The sequence below is a fragment of the Ceratotherium simum genome, chromosome 22, assembly GCF_057802395.1.
Source record: "Ceratotherium simum simum isolate JZ-2026a chromosome 22, ASM5780239v1, whole genome shotgun sequence".
In the NCBI taxonomy this organism is placed as follows: domain Eukaryota; kingdom Metazoa; phylum Chordata; class Mammalia; order Perissodactyla; family Rhinocerotidae; genus Ceratotherium; species Ceratotherium simum.
Window position 1 is genome coordinate 16,560,158 of NC_141921.1, and position 21,260 is coordinate 16,581,417.

Below are 21,260 nucleotides of genomic sequence, written 5' to 3' on the forward strand. Positions count from 1 at the left end.
AAATTCTTTTATTTTTTATTTAAATTTTTTTTTTTTTCACTGAGGAAGATTAGCCCTGAGCTAACATCTGTGCCAATCTTACTATACTGTATATGTGGGTCACCGCCATAGCATGGCTGACAAGTGGTGTAGGTCCACGCCTGGGATCTGAACCCACAAACCCAGGCTTCCGAAGTGGAATGTGCCAAACCTAACCACTACATCACTGGGCCAGCCTCCCTACAGAAAATTCTTTAATGGAATTATAATGTAATTATTAAGAACCCTAACTTTGGAATTAGATACATCTGGGTTTCAATCCTGACACTACCACTTAACTAATTGGGCGATTTGGGAAAAGTTACTTAGTCTTTCTACATTTCATTTTCCTCATCTTAAAATGGGGATAATAAAGATAAATGCTAGACGGAGTAAAGGCTAAGTGAGATAATGCACACAAGCAGTCAGCACGATGCCTAGCACATAGCCAGCACTCAATAACATTACCCATTACTGTTGATGCTGCCTAACTTTACTTTAACTGCCTTCTTCTTCCATCTGAAAACAAGAGTTCTCCTTAAGCCTGGAGAGCCTTGATCACCACCCATCTTCTTATTCAACCATTATACAGAAGCTTTTAACAATTAGTTAGTAATCATCAGCCTATATAGCCACTTACCATACCAAAACACAGATACACGAAAGAAGCACCCCATTTATACCAATGGGACAAAGGTACAGAAGTTTTCAGCCTGTTTTGAAGAAGAGAAAAGCCAGAACAGTAGTTCCTCCTGCCCACATTTTCTGGTCAAGTCACTTTGCCAGAGTAGAAATGCAAATTATTTTCAAGGAAGGCAACTATTAAAGAAGCTACCAGGCAGCCAGTCAGGCATCCAACATGTAAACTACTTCCTGGTAGAAAGTGACTGCAGAGGCATAAGGGCCCATTCAGGCTACTAAGAGTGCAAAGTGAAGTACACAGGGGTCCTTTCTTGTCAGTCAACAGATTTGTTAAGCCAATTATCCTCTCTGAGTCTCAGTTTACTCATCTGCAAATTAAAGGCATAAGACCAGATAATGCCTAACGTCTCTTCCATCCTAAGGAATTTATAATTCCTTAAGAATTAAAGTTGAAACCAGCATTAATTATCTTAATTTTATAGGCTTAACATCTAGCTTTTAATATTTCAAAATATTATCTTAATAAAATAAAAATTCAATACGAACCAAGTTCATATGCTGGTCCCAAAGACAAGATCATTCCTATTGTGGAAACAGAGGTAAAGACTACTGGCTTTAGGGGACGGCCGGTAGCGGTTAAGTGCGCACACTCCGCTACGGCGGCCCGGGGTTTGCAGGTTTGGATCCAGGGCATGCACCGATGCCGCTTGTCAAGGCATGCTGTGGTGGCGTCCCATATAAAGTAGAGGAAGATGGGCACGGATGTTAGCTCAGGGCCAATCTTCCCCAGCAAAAAGAGGAAGATTGGCAACAGATGTTAGCTCAGGGCTAATCTTCCTCACATACACACAAAAAAATTAAAAAAAAAAAAAAGACTACTGGCTTTAAATAGTCTCATCTGGTGAATGTAGATGGAACAGGCTATCAAAATCTGTGAATATGTCAATCATCGAACTAAGTCCACTTGTTCTGACTCCCTATTCATCAAACATCCTTCAGATTTTGATTTGTCTTTCTTAGCTCTCTACAGGTAAATGCAACTGTTCATTTAAACATGTTCAAGTGATATTTATAATTAATTATTACAGAATAATAACTAATGGACATTCTGATTTTACCCAGTAGCCTTGAAAGTTTGGTTTAATGTGAGTTTACCCACGAGACACAGGTATGTTCTAGGGGGGCTGATACATCAAGTTTTGGAGCCTGCAAGCCTCAAGGCCCAACTCAGGATAAATTCACCAAGATAATCTATGACAGACACCCTGGGAGAGCTTCCAGGAGCTAGCTTGCCATCCTTCCTTAGGAAATTAGCCTGACATGAGAACTGTATGCTTTCTTTGAATTTTTCAGCAATTGGAAGCAAATGACATACCAGTTAAAAAGTCAAGCTCTAAAGCAGACAGACCCAGGTTCCACCACAACGTGTCACTCTGGGCAAATCATTTAACCTCTCTAAAGCCTCAGTTTCCTCATCTATAAATCGGCAACAATAATATTCCTGCCTCTGTGTATTGCTTAATATACACAGGGTATTTAGTATAGTGCCTAGAGCAAAGTAAATATTCAATAATGTTATGGAAAAACATGAAGCTAGGTTTTAAACGTATCAAGTTGAAATAATTAATGGTCGTTCCAGCTTGTTTCAAGAATAGTGGGAAAGTAATACCTCGAAATCACCTATCACAACCTCATCTGGAATACAGAAATTAAGCCCCCAAAGCCCATCAGTAGCCCAAATGATGTCACAAATACATATAAACAATAGAACTCTCACTCATAAGAGAGGCTCTCACAGTTTTTTTCTCTATGTATTTACCACTTATAAGCATTCTTTCAAGTTTGATATCTGGTCTCAGCCTATAGTTGCTGATTTGCACATTATGAGATGAGGAAGACACAGCACACATGGATAGCAGCTAGGTACTAGATACTAATCTGACCACAGGGGTGAAGACCAAAAAACTGCACACACACAAGAAATAAAGAGTAGAACAATCTATAGCCATCAGTAGGTCAAAGAACCCTATATACAGAAAGAGGTTCTGAAATTATCACTGCACAACACACTACAGAAAAAAAAAAATCTGTCCACAATGTATTTTCTTCCTGGCCTGCTTAAAGAAGGAAATGAAACAGTGTGTGTGACGGTGCCTTGGGAAATATAAAATTCAAAATACAAGTATGTTATTTTTTCCCCTTAGGCCCATATCTGTTTACTGCTGTACGTGCCTTAACACAGGGCCTGGCACATCATAGATATGCAATTAATATTGGTTGAATAAGTGAATAAGAGCACTTACACTTCTTTCAATAATTCAAAGTCATTATTATGAAAAAAATTACTGAAATATGCAAGAATTCAGTGAAACCCTAAGAGGCTACGTGGTATATAGGACTATTTGTCCTTGCACAAAGTGGCTGTTCTCCCAGGTTCCCATAGAATAGTTTTCACCTCCTTCCTAGGTATTGAGAAATCATTCTTCAAATAATGGGAAAGGGTAAAGAAAATTAATAAATTAATCAGAGTGTTACTTCTCATACTCTAAATTTCATTATTCTAAAAGTACACGGATCATTTTAAGCTCATAAGCAAAGATTTTACAATCCTTGTGACCTCAGTGTTCAGCCTCTGGCCAAACCTCCTACTCTGGCCCACTGCCCAATAAAGGGCCTGTCTGGGACATGGAAAATTAACCTCATTTTGAATATCTGATGTCATACTTCCTTTTGGTGTTCTGAACAAATCCAGTGACTGACTCCCTTTTCTTTCAAATGTATCTGAATTTCCTTTCAGGTATATAGTTTCCTTGTTCACTGTGACTTGCCTAGTTTTCAAACGCTATATCTGCACCTTCAAATTTATATTTGACATCCTTTACTGTTATTCTTCCTTTTTTTCCTAAATGTATACTGGAATCACTTTTCAAATACATCAGTCTTTTGAAGTTGGTTTACTTATGAGTACAAAGGCTTCCCTCTGTGGATCTCGGAAGAATTCCTAGAAAGCTGTGTGCAGGGAAATCTTAATCTGTACAAGAGGGACCCTGTAAGATTGAGGTATGAGAACTGAGGTGTGGCTGGTAGTCTCTCCTGCAGGCAGACCTCTAGTAAATAGCAAAAGCCATATTTAAAACAATTCCAAGTCTGTGGTCTTTTCCCCACCCAAACAAGGTATTTTGTACATTGAAGCTAGGTATCAGGAATAGAAAATGTGGCACAAATCCTGCCATTCTCCATCCCACCTGCCCAGGGCAGACATTGACAATCAATCAGCAGTTTTTCCTGCTGAGCTAGATGGAGCCTAAGAACCTTGTATAATAAAGTGCATCAACTGATGGCCTTAGTTCAGATTTTGGTTGCTATTTTATTACCATTCAGACCGTGGGTATGATATTGCTCAATAAATAAACATTAATGGATGATATAAAAATTATGCTTATGTCCACAGCTGATCTATGGAAATGGACCCAGTCAGAGCATGAGTTTATAGCACCTACCTGAGCGCTAGTGTCATCTGAACTATCCCCAGAGCTCTGAGACTGAAGGAGGCTCTGATTTATACGGCTCAGCTCTTCTCTAAGCCTCACAACTTCCTCAGGCTTCAGGGTCAACTGCTGTTCTTCACCTTTCATATCTCGGTTCTGTTGTGAGTTCGCCTCCTTCTGCCCCTCTCTTGGAAAATTGTCCTCCTTTACTGACTCCTCTGGTATTTCCTTCTGCTTGCTTTCTCCTAGTTCAGGACTTGATGCAAATATAATAATAAAAAACTATCAAAATGCTCACTATAGTAGCAGAATATGGAGAAAAAAATCTACCAGTCAAGTACTGCAAGATTTTCAACTTGAACTCTATAGCAGAGCAGTTATCTTACTCTTATAAATAAACTTTTAAAACAAACGAGTCATATTTTTTCACTCACATTCAGGAATATGACCCATCATAGATTTTTGTCTACACCTGAACCACCAGTTTAAGTGAGTTTTTCAACTTTTAGTATAGCATTGGGCAGACACAGCTTATAAAGATTAAGAAAAAAATCACTCAATAAGCACCAGGCACTTCGGCAGGTACTAGGGCTACAATAGGACATAACTCCTGCCCCAAGGAGCTTACAATTTAATGAGAAATAAGGATAAGTAAACAAGTGATTAGATTAAACTAGTAGTGAGTAATCTGAGGTCTGATGGATGAGTAGGCACAAGCTGGGCAAACGTAAAGGTGGAGGTATGTGTACACTTGCATGCGTATATGTATGTTGGTGGGGGGTGTTGATATAGATGAGAACAGGGAAAAATAAAGGCACTCCAGGATGACTTAATAAACAAGAGAGGTAGAAGCCCAGAGGCCAAAGAGAGAATGTGCATTAGAAAGATCATTTGGATGCCATGTGGCAGGGAATCCAGTTGAGAGACTCCTGTAGTGATCCATGAAATAAACAACAGTGACAGAATACGATGGTGGAGATGGAAAGAAGCAATGGATTCTAGAGATATTTAAAAGAAAATATTGATAAGATTTGTCATTTATTAGATGTGGCAGATAAGGGAGAAAAAGGAATAATGGATGACACCTGGATTTCTTTTTTTTTTTGGTGAGGAAGATCAGCCCTGAGCTAACATCCTTGCTAATCCTCCTCTTTTTGCTGAGGAAGACCGGCTCTGAGCTAACATCTATTGCCAATCCTCCTCCTTTTTTTCCCCCATAGCCCCAGTAGATAGTTGTACGTCATAGTTGCACATCCTTCTAGTTGCTGTATGTGGGACGCAGCCTCAGCATGGCCAGAGAAGCAGTGAGTCAGTGCACGCCCGGGATCGCAACCTGGGCCGCCAGTAGCTGAGCTCACGCACTTAACCACTAAGCCACGGGGCCAGCCCGACACCTGGATTTCTGACTGGGGCAAACGGGCAAGAGGATAGTAGACCAAGAAGGGGGAGTGGATGCAGATTGGTGAGATGCCTGTGGTGAAGTCACAGGTACGGAAGAACGTAAACAGAAACCTTAGGATTGGATAAGATGAGCCAGCGAGAAGGGAGAAAGTGAGAAGAGGAGGATCATTCCAGACAGAAGCCTAAAGACTTGTAAGGAAAACAAGCAGAGGAATGGGAGCCTGAAGAGGAGGCTGAGAAGCCAGCGAGGGAGGAGGAAAACTAAGAGATTGTGAGCCACGTACACCAAGAGGAGGAATGTACCTTCGATGGTGCATTGGAGAGAGTGGATGAAAAGCAGAGTGAAATGGACTTTTATTTTTACTCCCTTAATCTTAAGTTTGTTTCAGGTACCTCAGAACCTAGTACAACATGCTTCACAAATTATAGTTGGTGCTCAAATTCTTCAAGAAAGTAATTTGGCAATGCAGATCAAGAGCCATAAAAATGTTCAGATCCTTTGACTGAATAATTGCATACCAATGAACTTATTGCAATAAAATAACTCATAAGAAGAAAAAAGCTGAATGTATAATAATGCTCATAGCCATGCTATTTAAAATAGTGATTAAAGGGAGACATGGAAATGGCTAAGAGAATTAAAGTTAAATCAACTTGAAAGTGGTATAGAGTCTATTCAACATGAAAAATACCTATTAAAGTAAAATGGTAGAATAATAAACAATATATATATGTATGTATATACGTATAAACATAATACATACTATGGGAAACGTATATATATAAAAACCGGAAAGGAACAGGGGAAAAAATGTGTCTAGGGAGTTTTTTTTCTTTTAAAATTCCTTTAACACTGTATAAAAAAAGAATTAAATATCTTATTTTGAACTCAGCAGTTTTTTAAAGATAATATAGTCAAATGATTCAAAACAATAGGAGATAAAGAGTGAAATATTTTAAAAATAAATTTTTGATAAAATGACAATGATTTTTCCCACCCTCCATAAACCCTTTTGCTTTTCTTAATCCAATGTTAGCTAGATATACTTGAAGACTGGGAAAATGCAAACAAATATCTCATATTTTTTAAAATGGAAAAACTGACTTCTGCTTCCAGGAAGATGGAGTAGACATATTTTCTCTATTTCTCCCACCAAGTGCAACTAAAAACTCTGGACAATATATATAAAACAAACATAAGAAGACTCCGAAAGGTGGAAAGAAGTTAGACCAGCTAGGGAACTCGGGGCCTGAGGAATGACATGGCTGTGAGTTTCCTGGGTTTTCTTTTTGCCTCATATGTCCTGGACTTGGAGCTGAAAAAGCTGGCAACCCAGAAAACACCAACAAGCATAGACAAAAGCCTATTCTTTCTAGATAGAAGACCATGAAAAGGACAGCCAAGGAAGAAAAAAACCTTTTGGACAATACCCACTTTACTCCAGCCAAACACCACAGAAAAAATTGTGGTCCCCACCCCCACCTATGTCAGTAAAGGTCAAGTTGGGAACCTATACTTCCACCTTCGCCAGGCTATAATGAGGCACCCCAACTCCCCCACTAGGGTAGTGTCAGAGGCCAATAAGGAGCAGGGACTTTCACTCCTGCCAGGTAGTAACAGACAGGGGGAGTCTGGACTTTCACCCCTACCTGGCAGGAAGGAGGCACCCTTCTCCCTTTCCACTGAGGTGGTGTCAGAGGAGGCCTATTGGAGAGTCAGGACTTTCACTACCACCCAGCATAACAAGACCACCTCTACTGACCCTAGTCATGATATCACGGAGTCCAAGTAGAGAGCAGTAACAAGGCATTCCTCCCCCTCACAGTCTGTAAGCAGAGGCCTAGTGGGGAATAGGAACTCCCACCCTCTTCAGCAGTAATGAGGAGCCCCTCTTTCCTTGGTTGTCCATGGAGACTGAGTGGGAACCTGGACTTCTACCCTACCTGGGGTAGCAATGAGAGAGCACCCTCCTCCCTCTACTAGAGTGGTATCAGAAGAAGCCAGATAAACAGTAGGTTTAAATAAGATCTACAGCCTCCTAAGATAATACCCAAATATTCATATTTCAATCTAAAATTACTCATCATACCAAGAACCAGGAAAATCTCAACTTGAATGATAAATGGCAACAATTGATGACAAAACCAAGATGTCAGAATTATCTGACAAATATTTTAAATCAGCCATCATAAAAATGCTTCAAGGAGCAATTATGAACATACTTGAAACAAATGAAAGAACAGTCTCAGAAAAGAACTAGAAAGTCTCAGCAAACAAATAGAAGATATAAGGAAGAACCAGGGCTGGCCCTGTGGCTTAGCGGTTAAGTGCGAGCGCTCCGCTGCTGGTGGCCCAGGTTTGGATCCTGGGCGTGCACCGATGCACCGCTTCTCCGGCCATGCTGAGGCCACGTCCCACATGCAGCAACTGGAAGGATGTGCAGCTGTGACATACAACTATCTAGTGGGGCTTTGGGGGAAATAAATAAAGTAAAAAAAAATTTAAAAAAAAAAAGGAAGAACCAAATGGAAATTTTTGAAGTGAGAAATTCAATAACCAAAATTTAAAAACTCAATGGATGGAATCAACAGCAAAATGGAGGAGAAAGAGAAAAGAATCAGTGAACTTGAAGCCAGAACAATAGAAATTACCCAATCTGAACAACAGAGAGGAAATGGACTGGAAAAAAAAAAAAAAACAGTGCCTCTGGGAACTGTGGGGCTATAACAAAAGATCTAATACTTGTGTCATTGGATCCTGGAAGGAGAGGAGAATAAGGCAGGGCTGAAAAAATACTTGAAGAAATAATGGCTACAAACTTTCCAAAAGACATAAACATACAGATTCAAGAAGCTCAACAGGATAAACCTAAAGAAATCCATACCAAAACACATCATAGTCAAATTTTTCAAAACTAAAGACAAAGGAAAAAAAAATCTTGAAAGCAGCAAGAGAGATACACTACCTTATCCATAGGGAAAAACAATTCATAAGACAGCAGACTTCTCATCAGAAACTACAGAGACCAGCAGGAAGTGGCATAACATTTCTCAAGTGCTAAAGAAAAAGAACTGTCCACCCCGGATCTTATACACACTGAAAACATCCGTCAGGAAAGAAGAGGAAATCAAGACATTCTCAGATGAAGGGAAAGAGACTTTGGCACCAGTAGACTTACTCTAAAAGAATGGCTAAAGGAAATTCTCCATACACAAAGGAAATGATAAAAGAAGGAATCTTGGAACATCAGGAGGAAAGAAAGTACAGAAAGAGTAAAAATATGGATAAATACATTTTCCTTCTCCTTTTGAATTTCCTAAATTCTGTATAATGATTGAAGCTGTCTGATGTAGTTCTAACTGTATGCAGAGAAAAATTTTAAGACAATTATATTATAAATGGGAGAGGGTAAAGGGACAGAAAGGGAGGTAAGGTTTCTACATTTCACTCAAACTGGTAAAATGATGTTTTGTGCATGTGTGTAAAATGTAATACCTAGATCAACCTATAAAGCTATACAGAGGTACACTCAAAAACACTATAGATAAATCCAAATGGAATGCTAAAAAATGTTCCAGTAACCCACAGGAAGCCACAAAATAGAAAACAGATACAAACAACAGAGAGAACAAATAGAAAACCAAAAAGGAAAAAATGGCAGACTTAAGCCCTAACATATCAATAATTACATTACATGTAAAAGGTCTAAATACACGAATTAAAAGACAGATACTGGCAAAGTGGATTAAAAAATAAGACCTAACTATATGCTGTCTATAAAAACTCACTTCAAATATAATGATATAAGCAGTTTGAAGGTAAAAGGATAGGAAAAAGATATATCCTGCAAATATTAATAAAAAGAAATCAGGAGAATCTATATTAGTATCAAATAAAGTAGACATCAGATATAAGAAAATTAAAAGAAAAAAAGAGAGGGACATTACATAAGGATAAAAGGGTCAATCCACCAAGAAGACATAGCAATCCTAAATGTGTATGCACCACACTACAGAGTTGCAAAAATATGTGAAGTAAATCCTGATATAACTGAAAGGAGAAATAGACAAATCCACAATTATAGTTAAAGACTTCAACAACTCTCTCTCAAAAATTGATAGAACAACTAGACAGAAAATCAGCTAAATCAACTGATTCAGAAAAAGCATTTGATAAAATGCAACACCCATTTATGATAAAACCTCAGAAAAACAGGAAAAAAGAGAAACGTCTTCAATTTGACAAAGACTGGACAGCTAACATTATACTAATGGTGAAGACTCAATGCTTTCCTGCTAAGATTGGGAACAAGACATAGATGTTCACATTCACTACTTTTATTCAACATATTGCTGGAAGTTCTAGCTAGTGCAATTAGGCAAGAAAAGGAAATAAAAAACATACATATTGGAAAAGATAAAATTAAATTGTCATTATTTTCAGATGACATGATTGTCTATGTAGAAAATCTCAAAGAATCTTAAAAAAAAGAAAAGCCTAGAACTAATAAGCAAGTTCAGCAAGGTCATAGGATATAAGATAAACCTATACAAATCAATTATATTTCTGTATACTAGCAATGAACACATGGACACTGAAATTAAAAATATAATAGCATTTACAATTGCTCAGAACAATGAAATACTTAAAGTGTATATCAATAAAATATGTATAGGACTTATTTGCTAAAAACTATAATATGCTGATGAAAGAAAGCGAAGAAGATCTAAATAAATGGAGGATATACTGTGTTCATGGATTGGAAGATTCTACATAGTAAAGATGTCAATTCTCCCTAAATTGATATACAGGTTTAAAACAATTCCTAGTAAAATTCCAGCAAGATTTTTTGCAGCTACAGACAAGATTATTCTAACATTTATATGAAAAAGCAAAGGAACTAGAATAAACAATTTTGAAGAAGAATAAAGTAGAATCAGTCTATCCAATTTCAAAACTTATTATACAGCTATAGTAATCAAGATTGAGTGGTACTAGTGGAGGGATAGACACATAGGTCAATTGAATAGAATAGAGAACCCAGAAATAGAACCTCACAAATATGTCCAACTCATTTTTGTCAAAGATGAAAAAGCAATTCAATGGAAGAAAGATAGCCTTTTCAAAAAATGGTGCTAAAGGAATTGAATATCTATAGGGAAACAAAAAAAGAATCTCAATCTAAGTCTCACATCTATACAAAAATTAACTTAAAATGGATCATGGACTTAAATGTAAAACTATGAAACTTAGGAAAAAATATCCAAGATTTAAAGTTAAGGAAAGAATTCTTAGACTTAACACCAAAAAGTATGATCTATAAAAAGGAAAAATTGATACTTCATCAAAATTAACAACTTTGGCTCTGAGAAAATCTTGTTAAGAGGATAAAAAGACAAGCTATAGACTGGGAAAGATATTTGCAAGTCACATATCCGACAAAGGACTAGTATCTAGAATTTATAAAGAACTCTCAAAACTTAACATTAAAAAAACAAATCTAGTTAGAAAAAAGGCAAAGATATGAAAGGAGATTTCGCTAAAGAGGATATTCAGATGCAAAAAAACACGTGAAAAGATGTTCAACATCATTAGCCATTAGCAAATGCAAATTAAAACTACAATGGAAGGGGCCGGCCCACTGGCGCAAGCGGTTAAGTACGTGTGCTCCGCTGCGGTGGCCCGGGGTTCTCCGGTTCAGATCCTGGGCGCGACCGACGTACCACTTGGCAAGCCATGCTGTGGCGGCGTCCCATATAAAGTGGAGGAAGATGGGCATGGATGTTAGCCCAGGGCCAGTCTTTCTCATCAAAAAAAAGAGGAGGATTGGCAGATGTTAGCTCAGGGCTGATCTTCCTCACAAAAAAAAAAAAAAAACTACAATGGGATATCACTATACACCTATTAGAATGGCTAAAATTTAAAAGTAACCACACCAGGGCCGGCCCCGTGGCTTAGCAGTTGAGCGCACATGCTCCGCTGCTGGCAGCCCGGGTTGGATCCTGGGTACGCACCGACGCACCGCTTCTCCGGCCACACTGAGGCCGCATCCCACATACAGCAACTAGAAGGATGTGCAGCTGTGACATTCAACTGTCTACTGGGGCTTTGGGGGAAAAAATAAATAAATAAAATTATAAAAAAAAATAAATAAAAGTGACAACACCAAACACCAAATGCTAGTGAGGATACAGAGAAACTGAATCACTCACACATTGTGAGTGGGAATGTAAAATGATACAGCCACTCTGGAACAGTGTGGCAATGTCTCTTTAAAAAAAACCCAAAAACTAAACATGCAACTACCATGTGACCCAGAAATTGCACCCCTGGGGATTTATCCCAGAGAAATGAACAATTATGTTCACATAAAAACTTGAATATTTATAACAGCTTTATTCATAATAGCAAACTGGAAATAATCCAGATGTCCCTCAACAGATGAATGATTAAACAAACTGTGGTACACCTACACCATGGAATACTACTCAGCAATCAAAAGGATCCAACTATTGATACACACAATAACCTAGATGAATCTCTAAAGAATTAGGTTGAGCGAAAAAAGCCAACCCCAAAAGATTACATACTGTGTGGTTACATTTATATAACATTCTTGAAATGAAAAGCTTATAGAAATGGAGAATAGACCTAGTTAGAATTAGAACAGAAATAGGGCCAGGGATTAAGAAGGAGATGAAGTGGGAGGGAAGTGGAGTGGCTATAAAAGGACAATAAGAGGGGTCCTTGCAGTGATGGAAATGTTCTCTGTCTTGACTGTATCATTGTCAATATCCAGGTTACAAAACTGTACTAGTTTTACAAGATGTTACCATTAGGGGAAACTAGTAAAGGATACAATGAGATCTCGCCATTATTTCTTACAATTGCATATGAATCTACAATTATCTCAAAATAAAATTTTACTTTAAAAAATGGAAAATCTATGAATTTGTCATTTAATTTTAATATCTATGAAGGTGCTTGATTTGTCATTTAGAAGGGTGCATGACTTTATAAAGATAAACTTAGACAGACAACACAAATTCCTTCTATAACTGCATAGTGGCCACATAAACATGGAAGAAGAGAAGTAGCCTTCGTTACATTTCCATTGTTTAAAAATGAAGTTTAAATGGTCCTCCTCCTAGGTGGGTCCATGAGACGTGCCTGTAAAGCCATATTCAGAGCAGGACAGTCAATGATTCTTCTCTGACTTGGAGGGAATGATGAGCGCTGCTCTCCAGGGTACAATCCTGGGCTAATACCATTTTATATCTTCATTAACGGTCTGGATAAATGAACTGCATTCACATGAATTAGTTAATTAAGAAGAATTACAAATATCTTTGAATATGGGAATTTAATTTAAAGTGATCTTGAAATATTAGGACAAGGATTCATCAAAATAAATGCCCTCCAAAAAGAATAGGCTTTATCCTTTCAAAAGGCGTAAGAGGGGCCAGCCCGGTGGCGCAAGCAGTTGGGTGCCCATGCTCCGCTTCGGAGGCCCGGCGTTTGCGGGTTCGGTCCTGAGTATGCACTGACGCACCGCTTGTCAAGCCATGCTGTGGCAGTGTCCCATATAAAGTAGAGGAAGATGGGCACAGATGTTAGCCCAGGGCCAATCTTCCTCAGCGAAAAAAAGAGGAAGATTGGCATCGGATGTTAGCTGATCTTCCTCACAAAAAAAAAAAAAAAGGCATAAGAGAAGGGGCCGGCCTAGTGGCACAGTGGTTAAGTTCACACACTCCGCTTCAGCAGTCCGGGGTTCACAGGTTCAAATCCCGGGCGCGGCCCTACACACTGCTCATCAAGCCATGCTATGGTGGCATCCCATATACAAAGATAGAGGAAGATGGGAACAGGTGTTAGCTCAGGGCTAATCTTCCTCAGCAAAAAGAGGAAGATTGGCAATAGATGTTAGCTCAGGGCTAATCTTCCTCACCGAAAAAAAAAAAAAAAGGCACAAGAGAAAATGTGAAACTTAGAAACCAAAGGCAAACTGAACAGATTTTAAAAAGAAATACATACTACTATGTATTACTTTATTATTACTTTTATATAATAATAATCATAAGTAGTATGTAAAAGTTGTGTGGGCAAAAGAAGACTACCAGCCAAAAATGACATGGAGTTGAGAACATGTTCTGCAGTCAGCACACCTGCACCTTAGGGATTGGAAAACCCTCCATGACCCTCAAATTTCTCCTCTCCTCTAAAGCAGTTCTTAATCTTTATTTGAAAGGATTCATTACCTAGTTCTGACTGAAACTCACCCCTTCTGTTATTTTTATATAATTCTATGATTTTGCAATTGTCACTAGTCTTCAGCTGGTAGGAGGTACCTAGGCAGCATCCCCATCCTGTTCCTTTTCTAGTAGCCTACACACACAGCAGTCTTGAACACGCAGAGATTCAAGAAAGAGACTGTAGCAGTAGAAGCCATGGGTTCTAATCCCAGATCTTCCACCTACTATTTATGTCACCTTTGGCAACGCACAATCTCTCCGAGTCGCAGTCTCTTCATTTGTAAAGTGGCCTTGTCATACTCATAAGATTGTTGGGATCTTATGAAGCAAAATGTGAAAGCACTTTGGAAACCTACAAGTACGAGGTATAATTAAAATGAACTAAAGCCTAGTAGAACAGAATAGAGGTGGCTAGAGATAGAAATGTTTTCAGAGAGGGAGGAAAAGATTAATTCATTCATTTATTAAATATTTACTGAATATCAATTATATACCAAGCACTGTTCTACATGCTAAAGACTCAGTCGTGATCAAAACAGCCAAGTCCATGCTCTCATAGAGCACACATCTGGAGGAGGAATATGAGGACAAACAATACACAAGTAAACAAAATAATTACAGATTATGGTAAGTCACAAACAAAGTGACATGGTAGAGCAGGAGGTAGGATTCCCCCTACCATGGTTGTTACTGATTACCTCCCTGAGAAGGTGTGCAGGAGTTAGCCACATGAAAAGCTGTGGGAGGAGCATTCCGCGCAGGGGGAGCTTTTCAGTGCAAAGTTCCTGAAGCTGGAAAGTGCTTTAAGGGTTAGAGGATCTGAAAGGCTGCAGAGGCCAAGTCACAGAGGGCCTTATTGGTCATGGTCAGGGTTCAGATTTTAAGTGCAATGGCAAGCCAGTGAGAGATTTTTAAGAGAGTGAGTGTTGTTATTCAATTTGCAGTTTTTTTTAATTTTATTTATTTATTTCTCCCCCAAAGCCCGGGTAGATAGTTGTATGTCATAGTTGCACATCCCTCTAGTTGCTGTATGTGGGACGCGGCCTGAGCATGGCCGGAGAAGTGGTGCGTCGGTGCGCGCCTGGGATCCAAACCTGGGCCACCAGTAGCAGAGTGCACGCACTTAACCACTTAACCGCTAAGCCACGGGGCCGGCCCTCAATTTGCTTTCTTAAAAGACCATTTTGGTTGCTCCATGGAGAATGGATTGGGAAAGAGGCATGGAAGCAGAGAAGCCAGTTAGGAAGATATTGTGAGTCCGAGTGAGTGATACCAGTGTCACGGAGTAAGGTAGTAGCAGTAAAGATATAGATACAAATAGACAGATTAAATGTTTTATATTTTCCTGGTACACCTGACAGGATTTGTTGATGGGTTAGAGATGGGGAGGAACCAATGGTGACTCCTAGTTTTGGCTTGATCAACTATGTAAATGGAGGGACTATTCACTGAATGGATTGAACCGAAGGAGGAATAATTTGGAGGAAGAGGAAAAATACCTCAGTCTGTGAAATGGATACAAATTCACTGTCAAGTTGAACTGGAAATGAAAGTCCACTTGAACATTTATCAAACAATTCTTGATAAAGGTAGTAAGGATGCAATGGGATGGTGAATGAGAGCGTGTTAGAAAAAATAAAGCTCATTAGGCGTTAAGGTCAAGGTAAGCTACCAGCTGTTTTGGCTCAAGCTTCCTAATAAAGCAAATCCAGGCTGAGATCAGCTGGGCTCTGTAAGCTTGGGACTGCTATTGGAAGTTCAACTTTGGGTTCAGCTGCAAGTACACAGTGGGAGTAGGGCAAAAATTCCATTCATTCAAATATTTTTTGAGTACCTACTATGTGTCAGGCATTGTTCTAGACACTGGAGATAGCCCAGAACAATACAGACTGGACTTCATTCTTCCTCCCATCCCACCCCCATGTTGTGCATATACAGAGACTAAGCCAGTCCTGAGAAATTTTTTAACACCATAAAGCTCATTTTCATAGCAACTGACCTAGAACACAAGTGTCCCAGCACCTTCTTGGCCTTGGGATAATTGTGACTATGTTCTCTCCAAGGCAGATAATAAAGTGGTAACTTCTGACTCAGAGTTAGACTTGGGACCTCACCCAGTCCTGCTAATAACTTGCTAAGTATGTGATTGTGACTGAAATAGCCATCTCAGTTCTCTTGGTCTCAGAGACATCTTCTGTGAAAAGAGGAGACTTAGCTAAATATCAGTGGTTTTCAAACTTATTTCAGCTGTGGACCCTTTCTTGATGTAAAATCTTACATAGAACTCCACATATGAAACAGATAAAGTGGATCTTCTCTGGCTGAAATGAGAGCAGAGGGCTCACAGTCTCACTCATTAGTCTCTCTTCATCTCCCAAGGTAGTTTCTGAGCTCCCTCTGTAGAGCTCCGAAGGTTTTGGAAGGTAGAGTTTGAAAACCACTAGGTTAGAAGATCTCCTGCAGGTCCCTCCTATTCTAAGATTCCATTACTCTATAACAAAAACACTATAAACAACAGAAAATCAAGACACAGTCCATTATCTTAAAGTAGCTTAAAATCTAGTAGAAGACATGTACTACAAGAATCAATCAATTTGGCTTAGTGAGTGGCTTCTATGTGCACAGGACCACGTTAGGTGTGCTGTAACACTGTCTACTTCTCTTCAATTGAAGATTTTTGGCTCATGGCTCTCCGATGTCTTCTTCATCCCAAGTCCTGCCATCATCCTGGAAGAATCCAAGGTCCATAGAGATCACCCACCAATTGGCATCTCACTTCCTCAGTCTCCTGATCTCCAACTACCTTCTCATTTCTCCCACTTTGCCAACTACTTGCATAACATCACTATGGGTTGTATCATCAGTAACTGATTCACTTCTGAAACACTAAAATTAGATATCTGGATTCCAGCTTTTTCTTTTTATGTAATTTGGTCTCAGTGCAATCATAAGTACCTTCAATTTCTTGTCTCTTTTTCTATCAGCTCCCTTTACTTGCTCCTTTATCCAACGCACAGTCTAGAGTTCATTATTTCAATCACTGTCTAAATAAAATGTTCCACTCTCTTGCCCCATTGTCCTTCCATTGCACTCATGTGGCAAAACCTCAACTCTGGATAAATCCAACTGTCTTCTCACGTCTATACTAAACGTTGCTAAAGCATATCACATATTCCCAAAGATAAATGCCATACAAATTCAGGGTTTCTGGTCTTAACTGGGCCCTCAACAATACCTGCTCTCCCCAGTCAGCTTTCTTTTCCATTCTCCACAGTGATTATTTCAAACTTTTTTCACTCTCTGATAAACTCTGATAGTTCTATTCCTCCCTCACTTTCAGCAGATGACTTTGTTTCCTACTTCACAGAGCACACAGAAATCATTGAACAAGTCCTCTGATTTCCTCTCAAGTTAAAAACTCACTTGGACCTCTGTCCATCTTCCCTTTCTTCCTCCTGTTACAATGGACAAGGCAGCCTACCTCCTAAGGCTAGTCTCTCCTCTGGTGTTCTGAATCCTAAACCGTCCATTTTGGGACTCTTTCCCACCAGTAAACAAATTTCCTCTTACCTCAGCTCCATATTCTCTTCTCCTCTTCATAACCAAAATTTTGGGTAAGCATTATCTACACTCAGCATTTTCCCTTCCTCATCCCCCATGCCTTCCTCAGTTCACTGCCATTCACCATCCCATGGGATGGGATCTAGGAAGCAATCTGTTTTCTGCCCTTCATTGGCACTACTCTTATTAAAGTCCTCAACCACCTTCTTATTGCTAAATTCAGTAGTCACTTTTTCTCCCTTATTTTATTTGACTTCTTGATAGTATATGACACTATTGACTACTCCTTTCTTCCTGAAATACTCTCTAATCTGGCTTCTGTGATACATACTTTCCTGACATTTCCTCTACTTCTCTGGCTGTTTTGTCTCAGCTACCTTTGGGAGTACTCTTTTTGTCTCTTATACAGAGGTTTTCCTTAGGTTTCTGCCTTCAGGTGCTTTTATTAAGCAACATACAGGACCATCTCATCCATCACATGACTTTTGCTACCATCTACTTATTGATAATTCTCAAATTTATCTCCAGCCCAGGTTTCTCTCCTGAGCTCCAAACCCATAAATCTACCTGTTTATTGAACATCACCACATGGCTGTTCCAAAGACATAAGTCAATGTGTAAAAAGCTGAACTCCATTCCCTCCTCCCTCAAAACTATGTTCCCTAACTCAGCAAATGATACCATCAAATCAGAAACTTACAAGTCTTCCTTAACCTGTTCCTATACTCAAGCCCCTGCTACCAGACCTTCTCCCTCGCTTCCTATACTCATTAATCCCTAAGTCCTGTGGATTCTACCTCCTCTCAATTCCTTCTACTTTTCTGCATCCCCACAAACACCATCATCTTTCACCTAGATTACAATAACAGCCTCTTAACTGATCTTGCTATCCTCGTTCTTGTACCAACAATCAATTTCCCATGCAGCAGCCAGAGTGATTTTTCTAAAGCACAAATCTGTTTTTGTCTCTTCTGTGTTGCTACACCCTGCAGTAGTTTCCTATTGTCCAAACTCCCTAATGCAGACATGCATGTTCCTTCATGATGGAGTCCCTGACTACCTCTTCATTCTCATCATCTCCTTTCTCATTTCCTCTCTTCACTTTCTGTGCTATATAGCAGGCTTGAGGTCACTTTTAGTTCCTCAAACAAATCATGCTTTCTCTTGCACATGTCATATCCCTCCCAAAAATTACTCTCCCATCTTTTTCTTGGCCCCTGATTACTCACACTTCAGGGCTAAATTTGTTACTTCCTTTAAGAATATTTTCTGGTTTATTAGCCTGGGCCAGGGCCCCTCCTTAGTGCTCCTAGCGTATCCAGTATTCCCTCATTTAACTGCCTATCTCCCCCCATTAGGCTTTATGGACCATAAGGGTAGGAACTGTGACTTATTTTGTATTCTCAGTATCTGCCTACAGTACCTGGCATATGGTAGATAAGCAAATTATTGTTGGATGTGATTGTGTGATGGATCTGAGATAAGTGGAGGCTGTGAAGTGGGGCACAGGAGAGAAGCAAGCAGGGAAACATAATGAGAAGAGAAGAAAGGGAAGTATAAGGTAGACATGGGGACTTCTCACAGCCCCAGCAATGGTAAGCAGTTTGAACCAAGTCACAGAGTCAGGTGACAGTAAGAAGCTCTTTATAGAGAAGCCCAGTATCTTTTTCAGGGCAAGGTTCCCCATCTCCAAACGAATTAAGGCCACAGCCTTGCTTCCTGTGGCAAGTATTCCTGCCAGTAATCCCAAATCAGCTGGATAGATTTTTGTCAGCTTTGATCATTAATGTCAACTCCTTCTCTGAAAAGCGTTCAAATTGGCCATTTCATCTCCATTGCCATTTAGTCAATCTAGGCCCCTGTCTCTTCATCTGTGGCTCATATCTGGATTAATTGGTCTGTCTTTCCTCTCCAATTCATCTAATATAGAGATACTAGAACAATCTCCCTCAAAAATCCTGTAATACACTGTTCCACTGCCCAAGAACTAGACTTCCTTTTTTCCCAGCAAACCTAGATGCTGTGACCTAGCTTCTTGGCTCTTTGGTCTTCTGACCACTATCACACCTGTTCCCCACCATCTCTCCAATATGCTCTTTCCACTTCTGCAACTAGGTTTCATGATTGTGAATCTTGGACTCAGAGCTCACTCTAAAGTTAAAAGCAACTTTTAAGTGGACATAAAATTCAGGGGCCTCAAACTGGCAAAACAATATCCTTCTATCTTAGAACATCTGCAAAGATATAAATGTGGCTCCACCCAGACCGTATTTTCCCAGTTTATTGATGATGTATCCTTTAGTATGGTAGATAAGTCAAAACTGACATCTATTGTTTCCTTTTAATGATCTAGTTCTAGGCTTTTGCCCAGACAAAATTTGATTGCATTTGTTCGGTTTTATGCCAAAACAGAGTCATACATTTGCCCAAGCCTCAAAAGTTTCTGTGAAGGATATTTTTGGTGAAAAAGTAGAAATACAAGAGTTAAAGGGCAAGATGAAAGAAAGAGAGAGAAAAAGAAAGAGGGGGAGGAGGGAGAGAGAGAGGGCGAAAGGGAGGGAGGGAGGGAAAGAGAGAAAGAAAGAAAAAGAAAAACAATTACAAGATACAATGTTAAATAAAAAGAGCAAAAAATAAAACTCTCTGCAGAGTATAGGCTTAATTACGTAAAAAAATACATATATATGTATGTGTACAGACAAAAGACAAGAAAGAAAAATTAGGACGTTAATATCTCTTCCTGGTGGGAATTATGAGTTATTATAATCTCCTTATACTTTTCCCTGCTTTCCAAATTATCTATAAAAAGCATATATTTATCTTTAAAAGCAGGAGAAAAAGTTTAAAAATGTAATAACATATAAAAAACAAACTCTTTGGTGAATGCTTATAACTAATTTTTCCATGCACATCATTTGGAACTGAATGTCAAATACTTGTAATGATCAAGCCAAATAAAATGTACCCCCCAAATAATTAATGTGATATGGATTTTCTCAATTTACCAGAGTTCCACTCTCTCTTCCTTTGGGCTTTGAATCTCTACTTCCAAAATTGGTACTTTAGACACCAGATCTTTACAGATATTTTCACTTGTAATTAAACTATCAACTGTAGTCTTTCTCCCTACAGTAAAATGATTTAATTGTTCGAACTCTTGTGACAGCTTCAAGACCTGTAAAGTTAAGTGAAAAGACAAATGTTCCATTTTGTGTACTCTTATGTATGACTATGAAGAAAGCGCATTGATTCTATTAAATGCTTAAATAATATAAACTGACATCAAATTAAAGTCTGTTTCCAATTTAATTTAATACTTTGCAGTTATTACATAATTTAATCCATTTTTACCATAGGCATAAGGGTGTGTAAGTTCCTGGTTTAAAAAAAAAAAAGAGTATTTTTGGTCTCTGGGGTTTTTTTTTTTGTGAGGAAGATCAGCCCTGAGCTAACAGCCATGCTAATCCTCCTCTTTTTGCTGAGGAAGACCGGCTCTGAGCTAACATCTATTGCCAATCCTCCTCCTTTTTTCCCCCCAAAGCCCCAGTAGATAGTTGTATGTCATAGTTGCACATCCTTCGAGTTGCTGTATGTGGGACGCGGCCTCAGCATGGCCGGAGAAGCGGTGCAATGGTGCGTGCCCGGGATCCGAACCCGGGCATCCAGCAGCGGAGCGCGCAAACTTAACCGCTAAGCCACGGGGCTGGCCCCTGGGGTTGTCTTCTAAAAGCGCTGTTCAGAGTTTTGTTCTACCTTTAACAAGCAAAAGATGAGATCTATAGAGTTTCACACTATTATCACACATTTTTGTTTTCAAGTTTTGAGTGTACTTCATTGATTCATAAAAGCAACATATTGCTGCAGGAAAGCACTAGACAGAATAATAGATATACATTA

General features: G+C 39.1%; 1 protein-coding gene across 1 annotated transcript in view; it reads right to left on the minus strand.

The window, feature by feature from the left end:
- The window catches only part of CCDC30 (coiled-coil domain containing 30), a 135,098-nt gene that overhangs the window by 50,216 nt on the left and 63,622 nt on the right, over positions 1-21,260 (minus strand). Inside the window, 2 exon segments of the mRNA XM_087446148.1 lie at positions 4,161-4,404; positions 20,369-20,538. Coding sequence (XP_087302274.1) covers positions 4,161-4,404; positions 20,369-20,538 — 414 coding nt within the window.